The sequence below is a fragment of the Anoplopoma fimbria genome, chromosome 14 (assembly GCF_027596085.1).
Source record: "Anoplopoma fimbria isolate UVic2021 breed Golden Eagle Sablefish chromosome 14, Afim_UVic_2022, whole genome shotgun sequence".
NCBI lineage: Eukaryota > Metazoa > Chordata > Actinopteri > Perciformes > Anoplopomatidae > Anoplopoma > Anoplopoma fimbria.
Genome location: NC_072462.1, coordinates 3,471,047 through 3,489,725, shown reverse-complemented (window position 1 = coordinate 3,489,725; position 18,679 = coordinate 3,471,047). Strand labels below are relative to the sequence as shown.

At 41.3% G+C, this 18,679-nt stretch overlaps 1 protein-coding gene across 1 annotated transcript; it reads left to right on the top strand.

Moving 5' to 3' along the window:
• The first annotated feature begins 271 nt into the window (after positions 1–271).
• Positions 272–16,265, top strand: LOC129102212 (arylsulfatase B-like). Its single transcript, XM_054612249.1, has 8 exons — positions 272–725; positions 1,680–1,866; positions 1,963–2,153; positions 3,063–3,270; positions 6,036–6,279; positions 7,367–7,437; positions 13,123–13,257; positions 14,512–16,265. The coding sequence occupies exons 1-8, from the start codon at positions 453–455 to the stop codon at positions 14,775–14,777; spliced, it is 1,575 nt and encodes a 524-aa protein (XP_054468224.1). The 5' UTR covers positions 272–452; the 3' UTR covers positions 14,778–16,265.
• The last annotated feature ends 2,414 nt before the right edge of the window (positions 16,266–18,679 follow it).

Sequence of the window (18,679 nt, the reverse complement as noted above, 5' to 3'; positions counted from 1 at the left end):
CATCATCAAAATAGTTAATTAATGGCTAATTATCTGCTGATCGGCTTGTTGATTAATCAACAAACCTCTTCAGCTCTAATCCAAATCAATAAAGCGTATTTCTCTATGGTTGTTCTAAAAGACGCGAAGCGCATTTATATTCACCCAAGCGGGCTTCCATACATTCACGTGATTGGCTGTTTTTCCCAGCCATCTGATTGGCTGTTCTTCCCAGCCATCTGATTGGCTGCCGCAGGAGAGTTCTGCTTTCAGTGTTTACAATCTGCAGAACGCGGAAGTGACAGCTAGAGGCGGCTGTAACTTTGATAGTTCAGTGATTTATCCTTAATAATTAAATACTAATTAAATAATTATAACAATGAAAGGACTAACAAGTTAAATAAGCAGTAATTTTCGCCTTATTTGTCTTTCTTTGACCGATAAACAAAGCCGGAAGTCCTTGTTTACTTTTGATGGAGCTCACACGTGACAAACTAACTATGGACAAATCCATTTTCATAACCGTGTTTCTTGTATGTTTTCCTGATTTTTTAATGGCCGAGCAGCCTCACGTGGTCTTCATCCTGGCAGATGACTTTGGCTGGAATGATGTCGGTTATCACAGCTCTGAGATCAGCACTCCAAACCTGGACAGGCTGTCTGCTGCAGGAGTCCGCCTGGAGAACTACTACGTCCAGCCTATCTGTACCCCCTCCAGGAACCAGCTCATGACCGGGAGGTACCAGGTGAGATACCCGCACCAGGCAGCCTCATGCACGGCTGTGTTTCTAGGCTTTGACCGCAGGGTGCTGCAGGATGTGGTGGAAGAAGTGCAAAGTAAAAAATACTTCCCTGCAAGTAAAAGTCCTGCATGCAAAACCTTCCTCAAGTAAAAGTATGTTTAAACAAAATGTACTATAAAGTATGAAGAGTAAAAGTACTAAATTATCCCTGTCAGTGTTTTACAATCATATATGATGTGTCTGGATTAATATTCCTGCTGCATTATTGTGTATGTTGCATTTTAACTCCTTTTATATCCTGTTTTCAAGTTTAATCTTAATTAATGCATCATATAAAATCATCATATTTCATCCTTCAGTTTATCAAAAACATTAAAAGTCAACATATTGTGGAGATACGTGGTTTTAACTGGACAGGAAGGGGATGGAAAACTGTCATCTGAGAAGTAATTAAAGCTGTCCAAAGTACAATATTTCCCTATAAAATGCAGTTTAGGAAAAGTATAAAGTTGCATATAATTGAAATACTTAAGTAAGGTACAAGTATCTTGAATTCGTACTGAAGTACAGTACCTGAGTAAATGTATTTAGGTAGATTCCACTACAGGGAACAGGTAGACACTGGATTTTCAGCTGATTTTTGTCCATAATTATTACATTTACTTTAAATGTGAAGCGAATCATAAGGAACACCTCTGCATTGTGGTGACAAGTAAACTCCAGGGCATGACTTTGGGTTTGTTTACTTTTCCATGTTTTTAAAAGAACTTTCCAAAAATCTAATTTGAACTCTGTTGGAAAGAAGAACAACATGTTCCATATTTTGAAACTTCTGTTTGCATCACTAAAGCCGTTGGTTCTTCCTTTTTTTTTGTTTGTTGCTATTCTTACATCGTGCCATTTTCAACACACAAGTATTTATTTCCTAACAACATGTTTCTTTTTTAACCTGCTCAGATCCACACGGGCATGCAGCATCAGATCATCTGGCCCTGTCAGCCCTACTGTGTTCCTCTGGATGAGAAACTGCTGCCCCAGCGGATGAAGGAGGCGGGTTACGCCACACACATGGTTGGCAAGTGGCACCTGGGCATGTACAAGAAGGACTGCCTGCCCACGCGCCGCGGCTTTGACTCATACTTTGGTATATTTCATTAAGACTAGAGCTTCTGATGTAGCTATGGAGGCAGTTATATTACCTAATATTACACATTAATATTTGGATGAATGTGTGCTCCAGGCTACCTGTTGGGCAGCGAGGATTACTTCACTCATCGCCGCTGTAATTTCATCTCCGCTCTGAACCTGACTCGCTGTGCGTTGGACCTGCGGGACGGAGAAGAGGTCGCCACCGCATACAAAGGAGTTTATTCCACTGAGTTGTTCAGCCAGAGGGCCACCAGCATTATTGAAAAACACAACTCTAACAAGGTGACACACACACACACACACACACACACATGAACACACATGAACACACAGGTAAAAAAATGTAGAGCAGTCAACCTGATTTTAATCATCTAATGAACTTTGACAGTTCTTATTTCACCTTATTATTTCTCTAGCTGTATGCCATTTAAATACTACTCACTAGTACTATATATTGATTTTCATAGGATAGGGTTTTTTGCTGTTAATAGTCCAGATATCAGTGTACTTTGCTATTTTGTACCATTAAGAAATGATGCAATACTTCAGTCGACTGACGTCATTCCATCTGCATCTTTGGAATCTCGCTGCCAGTAAAAACGAGACGGTGTCACTTTTTGCTTTTTGAAGTCAATATTCAGATTCATAAAGAGTTTCAGCTCAATGTTTCGCTGTTCGGCCCATAAGTTTCCTGCTTTGCTGTCGTCGTTTACGCCCAAAGCAGGCAGCTGTTTACAGTAAAGAAGCTGTAAACCCCCCCTGTACTACCTGTTCAGCAGCAAAAAGCTCACAGATACAGTTAAAGACTAGCTGGAGATCATAGTGGAGAATTTGGCAGCTAATTAGACAGGTATGTCCCTGAGGTGTTGGTGGAGACCAAAAACAGAGCTAAATGAGAGAGAATATTGAACTTGTATTCATCAGATTGTCAGAAACACGACTCTAAATGAATCATAATGTTGCATTTTAACTGCTTGTTTAATAAGCAACTGTTTACTAACAAATTAAACATGTTAATGTGCAAAATAAACTCTTTTATTCTTGATTATTTAAGTACATTTCATTTATAATTCTTCTGTACTTTTAGGTAAGAAGGATTTAGAATAGAGGACTGATGTATTTAACTGACACCACCACTGCCGGTTACACCACTAAGGTGAATCCTAACGTGCTTTTCTCTTTACCTTGCAGCCGCTCTTCCTCTACGTGGCGTTGCAAGCCGTCCACGAGCCCCTTCAGGTGCCCGAGCGCTACGTGGCCCCCTACAGCTTCATCGAAGACCGCCATCGCAGGCTGTACGCCGGCATGGTGTCGGCCATGGACGAGGCGGTGGGAAACATCACTCTGGCTCTGCAGCAGAGTGGACTCTGGAACAACACGGTCCTGGTGTTCTCAACAGGTATGTTTGTGTACTGAGACACTGGATAAAGAACAATTTATCCTCTGTAGAATCTCCTGGAAAACTTTTAAAGATGCTGCACATTACTGACGCACCGGATCATCTTACTACATTAGAGTACATCTAACGTTTCATCAATGTTTTATTGACACATAAATAGGATAATCAGGTGAACGTCTCTGGGAATGCTAATATGTTTTCCACTGCTTTTATTGTCCGTCTCCATCCGACTCTTTTTATAATTTGCCAGAATGGAAACCAAATCAGTGAGTGCTAAGTAAAGAGCAATTACATTTTGAGGTCTGCAGACTCTAAACCACATTTTCTTTGTGCGTCAAAGCCAGTACTCCAGGGTTGAGAGGAGTTCAGGTGACGTTTTTATTGAGTTGAAGCATCAGGGAGTTGGATTTAACATTTTATTACACAAAAAGGAGGCACATGAAACAGATATCCTACCATGTTTGATGTTTGCAACATTTCTCAGTCAGGGTTCTCAGAGAAAAGAGCTCCTGTAATACTCTAGATGTCCACTAGAGAGCAGTGTTTTGTTGTATTTGTCCTATTTGTCCTGTCAGGATCTTTTACAAGCTGATGTGGAGATTTAGAGACAGAAATCACAGTGAAGGAACACGTTCATTGGCTTCACACACACCACTCTAGGTTCATTCTTGAAACGTTCATAATTGACCCTTTGACAGAAAACATACCAGTATTACAGCAAAAATGAGGGCGTGCAGCGTCATCCAAACATGCGCCTGCTCTCTGGTTTCACACATATGGAACTTCTAATGAATCACATCTGAAGAAGGTAACTCCTTTGAGGGTTATTTTTAGTGTTTTTTTAAAGGGTAATTAGAAGACAAAAAGTAAAGTGCAAGGTCTTTTTTTTTCTTCATGCCTGCGGTAGGTGGCCTGGTTCATTGTTCTTCTTCCACACATTTGGTTGGCTCTGAGTGGAAGGATTCCGGCGGCCATATGCCGGGCAGACGCTGAGGAAAAAACTCCAACTACTTCCTGCTTCCTTCTGTGTCAACGTGAAGCTCTGGTGTTATGTAATACTGGACCAGGATATAGTTTCTAAACACATAAACGTCCCTCAGAGAAGATAGTCTGAGTCAGGTCTATTAATTGCTTTATTAGTCATATCCACAAGCCATATTCAAGCTGCTATAATTGAACCACATGTGTCCGGATCAACAGGAAAGTAATGAGCTCTAACCTTGAAATTCCTTTATGATGAAACTTTCTGTCTCACCGGGAGTTTACTGTAAGTAAATTAAGAGAGAGAGATGGGGGTGAAACTGGAGGGGGGAGCTGGGAGAGAGGGAGGGGGTGAGGGAGAGGGACCAGGAGAGAGAGAGGGAGGGGGTAAGAGGAGGAGAGATACTTGGAGGAGAGGGAGAGAGAGAGCGGAGGGAGGAGGAGAGAGAGAGAGAGACAGAAAGACAGAGTAAGGGGTAGAGAGGGAGGAAGGGGAAGAGAGCGGGAGGAGAAGAGGGGGAGACAAATGAGAGAGAGAGAGAGAGTGAGTGAGAGAGGGTTGGGGGGGAGAGAGAGAGAGAGAGAGAGAGAGAGGAGTGGGTAAGAGGAGGAGAGGGAGAGAGGGGGGAGAGAGGGAGGAAGGGGAAGCAAGGGAGAGGAGGAGAGATACTTGGAGGGAGAGAGAGAGAGAAAGAGAAGGGGAGATGGAAGAGAGAGAGAGAGAGAGAGAGAGAGAATCGGCCTGAGCCAAAGCATCTTGAAAAGGCATTAAGGAGCAGACGGTCTTTTCCAGAAGAGTTCGGGAATCGGCACAGACTACTTCCTGGACTTGCATGACTTGGGGAGCCCGGATGTGATTGGTCCAGAGTGTTTATACTGGACCGGCTCATTGGGATGATGACAGTCAGCCTCACTGCCTGTGTGTGTGTGTGTGTGTGTGTGTGTGTGTGTGTGTGTGTGTGTGTGTGTGTGTGTGTGTGTGTGTGTGTGTGTGTGTGTGTGTGTGTGTGTGTGTGTGTGTGTGTGTGTGTGTGTGTGTGTGTGTGTGTAACAGGAAGTTGTTTCAATGGATGAACATTGTTGCTCACTCTACCACTTTGATCCAGACTAAATATCTCAACAACTTGTCGCCTGATTACCATTACATTTTGTACAGACATTCATTTTCCACAGAGGATGAATCCTAATGACTTTGTTGATCCTCTGACTCATCCTCTAGCGTCACCATGACGATCACATGGGGAGGATTGCAATGATGAAACGTGGTGCAAACATTCACCCCCCCACTCTGGAAGAGTTGTAATAACTTTGGTGATCGTTGTTGTTTCATCTAGCAGCGCCGTCATGGAGTTAAAATTTTAATTTGTCTAATATTTATGCCTGCAAAACTAATCAGCCTCAGCTATACTTTATGTATTTGTTTGTCAAATACATAAAGTAAGAGTAAGATGTTAAACATTGTAAATGCCTGACTTTAGCATGTTAGCATTAAGCTTAACCTCACAGAGCTGCTAGCACGGCTGTGGCGCCATTTTACGACTTTACGTTTCTACGTTGTTCTGCACATGGCATTCACTTCACAAACCCTTTTTAAAAAATAAAATAAAAATCATGATCTCAGGGATGTCTACATTCTACCTGGAAACATAAAATATTTGGGGTAAAACCAACATTTAAAAGCAATATTTCCACTCTGCTTTCTTGCCTTCTGTGTAAATACTGCATTTAAAAGTTAATCTATTTTTTTTATCTCCTTGTGTCTTGACATTTCGTTTTCTCCCCAGATAACGGAGGTCAGACGCGGAGCGGTGGCAGCAACTGGCCCCTGCGAGGGAGGAAGTGGTCCCTGTGGGAGGGGGGGATCCGGGGAGTCGGGTTCGTCTCCGGCCCGCTGCTGAAGCAACCGGGGACCGTCAGCCACGAGCTCATCCACATCACCGATTGGCTGCCAACCCTCGTCGGCCTCGCCGGAGGGAGCACCAACGGCACGAAGCCACTGGACGGATTCAACGTGTGGAACACAATCAGGTGAGCTGATCATGAATATTTTTATTAACGCACCTGCTGAGAAGGTGGAAGGTCAGAGTTCACAGCCTGAGCGATACCGTGCTCCTAACTTTTGAGGCCTGCCCTCTCTTGGCGCCTCCTTTTCCAATCCTTCCCTCCTTGTGCTCTCTTTTTCTTGTAGGAGCCCCTTCTCCTTCAATAAGCCCTTTGTTACCGTGGCGATGGGAGCTCAAAAAGAGAAGGAAATTCCATCAGTCATTCTCACACAAATCTGTAGTCTTCTATCGCTTTCTTTTTTTTCTTTCACCCCTTGTCCTCTCTCTTCATTCCCACCAAGAACAATCCTGCTATTTAATAAACTAATTAGTTTAGCTGCAAATCCTTTTATGTGGCAACAAACCTGAGAATCTTTTTATACGTAATGTATTCCATTATGTTTTGGATATGTTTGCAAAGAAACTGTTTGCGATTCACCACAGATGCCCTTTTGAATGAGGCGGTTCGTCACGCAGGCTGTCACCGACTCCCTGTTTGTTTGACTGACACTTTATATTTGTAAACTAAATGTGGACACAGTGAAAAGGAGGTGAAATTGAGGGCCAGCTTTAAAATCAAGGCTTAGCCTCGGACCGCAAACTACCACTCACAGCCTCCACTTGACTCGATTGGCCGACGCACGTCAGCTGACCGCCGGCCTGCTGCCTGTTTTTCTCCCAACACAGCACAGAGAACAAACTTTCTCTTTGTTTTTCTGCTTCTTCGCAGTTTCATTTACTTTTTTAATTGGCTTGCAAGTTGCAGAAAAACAGCAGCTCGGCCGTTGGAATATATATATAACTAAAAAACTTTAAAAAAAGCACCAAATGAAGGCCCAGAACAGTAGGCAGGCAGGAGAGAGTTATTTCAGTTGTGTTATCAGACACTGTGGTCACTGAGAGCTGTGTATTCTCTGTGGTGGAGTGCGGTCAGAGCATATGACTGCCTGGTGAACAACAGCCAGCTGGTTTAGATTTACAGATCCCAGTGGATTTTACAGTGCATGAGTCAGACACTGTGTGGGTGTGTGTGTGTGTTGTGTATCCATATGTTCTGTTTTTTTATCTTACAGCAAAGGGTTGGCCTCACCCAGACTGGAGCTGCTGCACAACATTGACCCACTGTATGTTGACCTCGCTCCATGTAAGTTCACATGTTTCACTGTATATAAATAGGGCTTTTTCTTTGAACACATAAGACCCTAAAACCTCCAGCAGGGTTTCATTTAAGGATTTGGACAAAGTTGAGGTTTCCTAATGTCCCTCTGCTGTGTCAGAGTGTATGAACAGTGTGTATATGTACATCTGCTCCCACCCCAGAACTGGTGAGGAGAGAATTTTGACATGAATTTTTGAAATACGATCTTGTGAAATACAAACATTGGCTGACACAAGCTGCAGAGATCCCATCGCTTCGCTGCCAACAGGCTGAGATCATTTCACCTCCTAATGTGAATCTGGAAACTTAGTTTGAATCCGGTTTATTTCATACAGATGCAGCTACATGTCTTCTTTTGTGAGAAACTTCCTGAAGCAGATGGAAATGAGGAAAATCATCCCAGTCATCCATCACTTGCTTTTAGAAAACTCAGATTTTTAAAGGGATAGTTTGGATGTTTTGAAGGTTGGTTGTATGAGGAACTTTCTACCTACAGAAGTTTGGAGAAACAGACAGGAGAACCATCAAGAAAGCAAAGCAATGTACTACGGTGGACGTATTTTAGACTCCTGAAAAAAAAATCAATATCCGTTTAAGTGTACTCAATATTTAGAATATTTTCACCACCTAGTTTTGCTGTTAGAAAACCCCTCTCTTATTGGGAACCAAAAGCATTATGTATAATCTCCTAAAAGCCACCAGACTCCATTGCAAAACCCCGTAATTTTACCTCGTAGAACACGAAACTTGCTGGTCAACCGCTGCATCCATTGGTTAGTTTGTTTTTGTTATTTTAGGAATTTTAGTACCGAACTTACGTGGCGTCCACAGTCGGTACTTCTGTCTTTCTCCTACATCAGGTAAAGTGGGAAATTATTTTTTAGAAGAAGAAAAACATTTTGACGCTTAAACATGCACATTTTGAACAAAGTTTAAATGTTCAGGTTTCAACACATAAGGAACACTACTGGGAAGTTACAGGATTATATAAAAACCTTAAAAAAACATAAGAAAGAAGGGTTATAGTTAACAAAAACTGTTCTCGCAGAATATGGGAGTTGCTGGTCGACTGCTGCCTCGATCGCTTGGTTTGTTTGTGTTATTATGTGTGTTTGGTGGTTTTAAAGGGTTAATTTAGAAATGTGGGAATAGTGGAGCACATTTTCAGACAGCCTCTCTCGGGAGACACTCTGGTGTTGAACTCTGTTGTTTACATTAATAGATACAGAAGTAGATGTGTAAATAATTATAAAAAGAGAGGATGAGAGAGGTTGATGTGGTCATGGGGTTTCTAAAGTTTCACAACAATCCAATAAGCACCTCTAACAGCGTATTTTGGCAGCTCAAGCCTCTCAAAGCTGCTAGCACGACTGTAGACTCTTTAGTCTTGTTTATTTAATATCTCTTTTAATCATCCCGTGACCTCTGAGCCACTGGTTTCAACTCATGCATTGATTCTTTATCTATAAATCCTGTGCAGGAGACTTTCCCAGCACACACTGGGATTTAGGACTGGTCACCAGTCTGTCACAAGGCTGACAAATATAGACAACCATTGGCTCCTACAGGCAATTTAGTTAATTGTTAGTTAACCTAACTTGTCTTTAAAGAAGTAACCATTACTCATGTGCCAGTGACAAGAACGTGATAAAGCCCATTGATGTAAACGTCATGTGACCTCTTCCTCCTCCTCTCTGTAATCAATATGCCGACGATGTGTCTCCCTTCGTTTCTAATGTTTTAATTCTACTCTCTTCTCTCTCTCTCTCTCTTCCCATCATGCCCCACAAGTATCAAGAGGGCTCATTGTTTGAGCCGGTATTCACAAACACATCAAACATCGTGGATCCAATTAACTCGAGTCTAAGCAGACCGGGGGCCTAAGAATAGCACGGCCTTATACCACATTCAAACTAAACTCACATTAGAAAGCCACCTCGTGTTTGTTATGAGTGTTTGAAATTTGTTTGAGTGGATTAGGAGTTTATGAGGAGCCTGGCTGAAGGGGAGTCTCACATGGTGTCTGGATTATTATCAGTGGATGTCCCTTAATCTGGGCAGCTTTATGAAATGTATACAGACGTTATTTCCAGTGGGGGTAATATTCATATTAAGATGATTGTAAGGAGCTTTTTTATGAACATTAAGGATCTACAATTCAGATATAACATCTTCAACTTGTGTACAATTGTTACCTGAATTGTTTTTTTACTAATAAGCTTTATTTTTCCCACATTTTAGTCACGTCTTTGTGATTACTGTTCCTCATAAAATGGTATTTGTTATTCTGTTTCCATCTGAGGAACCCTGATAACACAAGGTTGAAACTGTAATCAGTCAACAGTGTTGTAATCTGAGATAGTTGACATTTGTGGTTGTGTGTGTGTGTGTGTGAGTTTCCAGGAAATAGCTCATGTAATTAAGCCTTTATTAGTCCCACAATGGGGAAATTCAGTTCTCTGCATTTGACCCATCCCGGAGGAACTGTGGGCTGCAATGAAGCGCCCGGGGAGCAATTTTGGGGTTAGGTGTCTCGCTCAAGGACACCTCGGCATGTTGCCTGTGGAGGGGTTCGAACCACCGACCTTGTGGTTGCGGGTCAAGCCTCATGTGCCACAGCCGCCCCATGTGACTGCCTCTTTTATTTTTTGGGTCTCTCAGAAACAGTGGATCGGTCTCATTCTTGTCTAAACCACTCAATATTAAGGTGGTCCTGGTCTGAGGCCATAATATTTCTGACTTTGTGGAGAATGCTGCACCTTTGGTTACACATTCAAAAATAGTAGAGGTATAGGAGGAGGAGGACGGTTTTTTTTTGTGCTGAAATGTTTCACAGATGTGCCATAATTGGCGCATAATGGGTCTTCATGAGAATTGATGCATTCCGTTTCAGTCATCTCTGAGAAGTACAGTTCTTTTCTTCTAGTGTGTGGTAGAAGACTTATTATCACTGATCAATACCTGATGTGGCACTGCTGTATAATTAGGTAATCTGATGCTAAAGGCGGTTTCTAAAAGCTCTAAACTATCATTGAGGTTTCGCTGGTGTCTATCGCCTGAAAAACGTATATTAATAAGTTTCTACTGATCCACAGCCTTAAACACAATTGGTGGGAAGCCAGTGAGTGATCATATTCCATTCAATGTCATCTCAATTTCTGTTCCTTCGGAAACATAATTTGCCTTTTTTTAAGTGTACAAAAGTTAAGGTTACAAAATGATTTGTAAGAAAAAGTGTTGTACAGCGACGGAATATTCAATTTAACCTTTTATTTAGGTTTAAAACAGTATTATAACTTATTTTGGCCACTTTGGTGCAGCGTAACAAGCTGTAACCACAACATCAACATATCTCTTTATTAAGTCTTTATAAAGGTCAAAAGTTACATATTTACATATCCAGTCGGACAGAAGTCCAATATTTTTTCTCGGTTTTGGTCTCCACCAACTCCTGAGATAAAAATCTGGATATTTTGCTACCAAATGCTCCAAAATGTCCACCAGCTAGTTGCTAACTTTGTCTGTCTGCTGTTTGGTAGCATACAGTCGGGTTGTTCAGAGCTTTTTTAAATGTTTTTTGCTGAAAACGGCTGCCTGATGCAAATGGAAACGATGTTGATGGTAGCTGTGAGACCAAAACAATGTGCTGAAAGGTGCTAAAATGCTCCGTAAAGCTGAGATTATTCCCTGTGGTTTTCTTTTTTACTACGGACGACCCCTTATACATCCCATCTTTCATCTAAAATGTAAAACCAAGGAACTACTGAGAAAGCACCCATTATTCAGTTTAAATGAATACGTTTGTTTATATTCCAATCACTGATTTATCTGCTTTTCTGAGCCACGTCTGTTTATACAGCTAAAAGCCAGCGGAGCTCAAATTAACCTCAAAGTTTACTCTCGGCCATTACCATCTAAATCATCATCATCATCAACAACACCGCCGCTTAACAAGATCCATGTTTTGTGTTTGAGTCTTTATTATCAGCCGCCGCATTGACAACCAGCTCCTCCTGAAGCATTCCAGGCTGAGGTTCCTCTCTTCCTATTAACCCGGCCTCTCTTTGAGACACGGCTTCTCCACGTTTTCTCCCCCCTTCTTTCCTTGGGTTTCTCTATTTAGCTCATGAAAGAGCTTTGTCCCACTTTTTTTTTTATTTTTTTTATACATACTTCCTCCTTTCAAGTTGCTTTTCAGAAATCCCCCTTCTTTGCGCTCACTCTGTGTGAGAAGAGGAATCCCGACTAAATGGGTCACAGAGGGGTCCCTGAACTTCTCGCGGAGAAACCATGGACTTGGCCCAAGCCTTAAATCACCCCCAAATTTCCCCTCCACACTCTCAGGGTCTCTTCCCACTCTTCCTCCCCCCCTTGCCTCCTCGCCTCCCTCCTTTTTCTTGAGCCCATTTGTGGATTCTCCTGCTGTGGATCCAGATGAGCGAGGCCGATGCTTTCAGGCACTCATGCAAAGAATGAATGTTAGAATTGTTGGAGTTTGAGGCCCCTTTTTCTTAGAGAATCAAGTGAAAGAAGAGCTAGTAATTAAAACCACCCTCCTTTCTCACATAATACTATTAACACCTGAATCATCACTCCCAATCATTACTGTTCATCCTTCTTATGCAACACGATGTGAGCTCTGCAAATCCAGTTGTTTACACCAGTCCGGTTTGGTTCAGGGATGGGCTTAATGCATGTGAGAACAATTAAGACACCCACATGGCATTTTGCGCAATGATCAGTGCTGAAATCAATGTCAGAGCTTTTATCATGTGGTTGCGAAAAAAACGCTGAGATCGGAAATGTTTTAATTCTCCAGTCATGTCGCTGTGGTTGAACCGACTCCATATAAACAAGCTCCGATGGGAACGTTGGCTTCGTGTGGGCGTGGGTTTGTCTTTATACAAAGAATGTGAGCGTAATACTTGTTTTTGACAGCGTTAGGACGCCGAAATCACTTGTAAATCTGTCTAATCAGGACCATATTGTCGGGGGCCAAACACAGCATGAACCTGAAAACGCTCTCAAGGCTGCTTTTTTCTTTTTTTTTGTAAAAGGTGTGCCCTCTTTTGCAAGACGTTTTCTGTAAGAGCAGAAATAGCTCGAGGCAGGAGGCTGCAGAGACACCCTCAGAACAGAGATCAATTATTTACTTTTCCCTTATGAAACTGGTGAAACGATGCCAGTTGGTAACTGTGACCGCTTTTAAAAAATCTGCCCAACTGCAGTAATGGCAAATTATTCATTGTGCTTGGCTGAAATGAAGAGAATGGTGCTGAGTTGACCACATCAGCACCATATTTGTCAAATTCCTCACAGCCCTAAAAGTTCCACGTGTTTCTAGGAAATTCATACATGCAATAATTTCAGTTCTTAAAGGAAATGATTGTTTTGAAGTGCTCCAATTCCTGCTGTTTCACTGATTTTTGAAGCACAAAAAGAATGGTTTTCTTATCGGTGTATTTATTTTGACACCTTCACTTGATTCCCAGGTATGCACTGACATTCGGTGCCAGTCTACCGACCCGTGTGGTTTACATAGACGTCCACAGAGGCCGTTTTGTATCCAGTGGTGGTTTAATATCGTCTTAATCAGCGGTTTCTTGTTTTATACATATTTTGAAAAGATGGATGACCTCCATGATCGGTTCTGTCCTCTGCTCTCTGCAGGTCCTGGCACCGGGCGTCAGTTAACTTTGGCTCAGGTGGACGGCGGCGGCGGCTCCGGGGCCAACTCTGGCTTCAATGTGTCCATTCACGCCGCCATTCGATCCTCAAACTGGAAGCTGCTGACTGGCTACCCGGGTCAGTATCTCCTGTCACCCCTTAATGGCATGTTTAGTCTAAGTGTGGAGCGGAAAATAAAACACACTTGTGCACAGAAGCACATTTACTTCTTATCTCTGATAATCAGTGGAGGAGGAAGTATCAAGATATTTGACTTAAGTAAAAGTATCAAATCAAGAATGTTAAAAGTTAAAATGGTTTTATCAGCAAAATGTACTTACTTAATGTACTTATGTAGTTACTGGGAGGAACTTTTAACTGGTTATGAAACAGTCTCAATTTAACACAGATACCTCTATGTGACCTACATAAATAAACGAGACCTATTTCTATATAGTTATTATTAATACCTGTCATTGGTGCCACCGGGTCTAATACCGGTAAAATCAGACCGGTCATGCCGGTTCACCAGAAACTCCTTCAACTCGGCCTCCAGTACGAACACCCTCCACAGATAGACCCAGACCCGCTGGAGGGAAATGAGGCCGAGGAGAACCAGAACCAGGGCTGAGAGGGGCAGACTGTCAGACCATGCTGCAGTAAAATGAGAGGTTTTCTAAAGGGACTCTGGTGCTCAGAAACACTACCACTTTCGTCCACAGGGACCGCCAAAATCACCACAAAATGAAAGTTCCTCGTAGTAGCTTTAAAGTATCCAAAGTAAAAGTACTTATACAGAAAAGTAACAATTGCCTGTAATGACAGCTGGGAAAAGTGGAGATAGTTTTATCTACTTTATACTTTATATACTTTACATACTTTATATACAGTAAGTTGTTCAGTGGTTCCCAACAAAGGGGTTTAGCCCTCCAAAGGATCACAAGATTTATCTAAGGGTTTGTGAGATGATTAACAGGTATGATAGAAAACAAAACACAGTTTGATACCAACTTGTATTAATTTTTTTTGTAAAATATTGGATAATTTCCATTTTACCTCAAACAGTTATTTTAATGAAAACATGTGCAAAGTTTAGATGGAAATGTTTCTCTGTTGGAACTATTAAGAACTCATAGACTTCAGAAATGTGACATGGGGCCTCAACTAGATGTCGTTGTTTTTTTGTAAAGGGACGGCAATGATTTAATATTTAACAATGCATTTTATTTCATTAGCGTATTATTTGTCTTTTTAATGTGAAACTACAGCCGTCAGATAAATGCTGTGCAGTAAAACAGACATTTCCATCTGTAATTTATTGCATTAAATGGAAAAACTCCATTACACTACTTGCGTAAATGTATTTAATTACTTATATCTTCTTTCCTCCAGGTTGTGACATTTGGTTCCCGCGGCCCGGCCATAACAGCTCCGAGTCTGGCCCGTCCAGAGTGGATCCACTGAAGTCCGTCATGCTGTATGACATCGAGAAAGACCCGGAGGAGAGGAATGAGTTATCCGCTGACTTCCCCGCCGTAGTGGAGTATCTCCTCAGTAGGCTCCAACAGTACCAGAAGAGCGCCTTGCCGATAAACTACCCCGATAATGACCCCAGATGTGACCCGGGCCCCACGGGAGCCTGGGGACCCTGGGCCTAGATGGCGGTGAGGTGACAATGATGAAGGTGGTAGCACTTTGTTTACTGGGAATTACAGCAGCAGGAATCTGTTCTGTGGGGAAAAGTTTTTTAGTCAAACCAGTCTAAAATCGATCATGCTCATATTTAATTTAAATTTGAATATGTGACCAATTAGATTCTTTATTTTTATAGCAACCAATGAAAAAATCTCTTTGTCCCGGCTCTGAGATGCTTCTGTAAAGGTTTAGTGAAAGCGATTGCGTAAACGCTGTCAGCTACACATGTTGCTGATTTGTAAAGACTACACCCCCCCTGCTGTTTCAGGTATTTGCACATCATTTATCTACTGTTGAGAAGCCGCAGGCTGCTTTGTACGTGTCAAACATGTTTTTAAACCAGACTGTGGTATCTTTTTGGAGCTTTTTTAAGGATTGTACAGGAGAGGGCAAAACATTGGATGGGTTCAAGAGAAAGCAGACGACTCATAACGTTTGATTTTAGCCAGATTTTGAAATGTAAAGCTGCACTATTTACAATGGTTACGGCGAGTACATTTTATATGAAGGGAGATACATGAAGTGGAAAACCCACAGAGATTCATCATTAGACTCCCCTCACTCTGCAGTGTTTTAGCATCTTTTAGCTCGTTGTTTTGGTTCTGCTCTCTTTTGCATCTTTTCCATCAGCAGCAGGAACCTTTTAAAAGCAAACACGTTCTGATAAACAAACTAAATTCTACCTCCCAGACTTCAAAAAGCAGATGTCCAAAGTTACTAACTAGCTTGTGAACACAGTGGAGCATTTAGCCACTAAAGAGCCAGATATAGTTGGTGGAGACCTGAAGCAGTGTTTTCTATCTTTAAAGATATATATTTTTATTATAAAAATGTCTTATCAAAATAAAATGACGAAGGAATCAAATGTTTTAATATAAATTTGTTACAGTTTTGCTCAACTTTGCTATTCTTAGAAGGAAGAAGGAATACAACCTAAGTTTCGAGGCACAGTCTGTGGAAATATTTGATTTGGAAATCAGTTATAGCAATAAGTGCCTTTTTAAACCAGCTGCTGGACAAGATTTATGTTGCTTAGGGAACTATATGTTACAAAATCAGATAGTAATGTACATTATATGAGACCACACATGGAAGCAAAAACAAAGCTAAAACGAGCGTGAATAATGGAATTAAATTCGTCAAGTTGCTAGAAAGACGACTCCGAATGAAGGATAATGTTGCTGCATGTCTGCTGGATGTGTAAGTAAGCAACTGTTTGCTAAAATCATCTTTATAAGTTGATAATAAGTCAATGTTTTGTTTATATATTGTTGCCTTGCACGCTAAAGTATAATTGCAGGGTTAAAATATGTTGTTTTAAATTAACTGTGCTGTCCTTTTTTTATTATTATTAATTGTACACACCACTATTCGTAAGTGCCTTCTTGTTTAAAATGTCTTACCCAATTGATGTGCTTGTTCGTAAAACAAAAAATACATAATAAAGAGGTTAAAATGTATTAAAACAGACTGAAAAATTGTGATTCTGGATGGTATGCAGCTACAAGTGCTTTCTTTGGGTTACTTGTTTCTCCTCCAGTTGTTAGCGAGTAGGTGCTAATTGGTTAGCAGTGTATTTCTAGTTTAGAGGTTGAAAATGTGAGGAATTTCTTGTGCACTTCAGGTATCCCTCATGTTATGGCTTCAGCACTAACTCCCTCATGCCAGTCATTCATGAATGTACAGTTATCAAGGTTTAGATAGAGAGATATGGTGATATGTATTCAGGGTTAGTGTGGATAAACAAACATACAAAAGAGTAAAAATCAGATGCTTCCAAAAGGGATCATTTGCATATTTGGAATTTAAGCAGGAAAAACTAATTTCTTTAATACATCCAACCTCTTTGACCTTTATCCACCCGGTGATTGACCTCCCACTGGCAGCAGCATGCAGACTACCACAGGAAATGCTCCCTGCAGAGAGTGCGGCCTGGCCCTAATGTGGGCTGTGACCCTTGACCTGTCATGAGAATTGATTGGCAGCTGAGCACAGAAAACAACAATGTTGCTTACTGTGGAAAACAGTTGAGTCAGATGTCACCGACTATGTTATTTACTTTTAGCAATAGTTAGACCTATCAGTATAAAGTCAAAGTTGTTGATTTTAGTGTTGTAGTTTGGTATCTATGGTTTGTACAGTATGATACGAAATATATAGCAAGTAGTCGATCAGGAAAAGTTTTGGAAAACTGCTTTCTTGCCGAGAGTTAGATGAGAAGATTGATACCACTCTCTAATGCAAATTATGAAGCTACAGCCAGGAGACCATTAGCTTAGCTTAGCATAAAGACTGGAGACAGGGGGAAACAGCTAGCCTGGCCAAGAAGTAGTCTGACACATAACATGGAAAAAAACCAAATATCTATTAATTTATACACATTATTTTTTATATTTATAACATGCTGGTAGGCCTTTACCTTTATACAGAGCTAGGCTAGCTGTTCCCCCCTGTTTCCAGTCTTTATGCTAAGCTAAGCTAATTTAGCTTCATACTCAATGGGCCACCAATACAAGTGTGGTATCTATCCTATTATCTAAATCTCATAAAGCATCAAAGATGATGGTTTGACATTACAATCTCAACTGCCAAGCTTTTTCCAGAGCTTTTCAACTGTATCACATGGTTTTCATCAACGCATGGAGTTTATGCTCAGTTATCTTGGAGATATCATCCTTAACACTTCTCATCCTTAAGATCTGTGAGTCCTGTGATGAAGACTGTGATACTGTTGAAGGCTCCAGTAAAAGCCTGTAAGTGGAGTTGGGATTCTTTTGTGTCTAGGTGTCAAACTAGACCCAGATGGAACTTTGATGCTTAATTAATGAGCGTCTTTTGGAGATTTTAGGTTGTATTCCTCTGAATTATTTATTTAGTAACAGTCTACTCCATATGGTCCGCCCAAGGCTACTGTGTGATGCCACTATAATGCTTACATTTTAAAAAACTACTTTTTTTACATCTTTGCTTTTTAAGAATAAGTGGTTTCTAATTTCCATTAAGTGTCTGTTTGAACTCAAGTGTACATGTACCCCACCATTTTCTACCAACGTGGCTGTTAAAGGGAATTTAAACTGTTTTCTTGGTAATGGGCGACTACCAGAATACCACATGATGATTTTATGTTTCTGAGAAAGCACTTCTTACATTGCTGAGGCTACAAATTTGTCACTCGCTCGTTCTGTCAGTTTACTCTACAATCAAAACTCTGCATTTCTAGATGATGGGATAGCTCATTTAATTAGACGTTGCCACCGCTTGCTGTTCATCGAAAAAACCCAAGAGGCCTGTGAGTTTCTCAGCTCGGCTGTCGAGCACTTTTTGCACTTCTCCCTCCTTTAGTTATTCCATCTTGTCATTATGAGTGTCACAACTCGTCTCCTCCTCTTGTGCTTTTTTCAAAGTGGTTTTGGTGTGTCTTTCACACTTAATCCTGCACTTTGACTCGTCCCTGTGAAGTCTGCCTCACAGAAGTGACAAACGCACTCTGATTTGCCTTTTGCTGAATCAACACACAGGATTCACCGACTCTTTACGTTTTGTTTTTTCAGCTGTGACAAAGCTATGTGTGCCACCGGTGTGATGACCCTGAGAGATATGACAGCGTAAAAAGATATGACAGCAGATGTTTTGATGGTGAGCACATGTGGGGTAAAAAAAAAAAGGAGAAACGGCTGCCACCCTTGAGTCCTCTTTGGTATTTCAACAAGGAGACACTGAAATTGAAGTGGGACTGGAATTCCAAACAAGATTGTGTCTGTCTGTGCTGCCTGTGAAAACAGATTAAAATCATTCTGACCAGCGCAGGCAGGAATGTGTTGAACCTTGAGCCTCGAAGAGGGGGAAATCCAACAGCTCATCACAC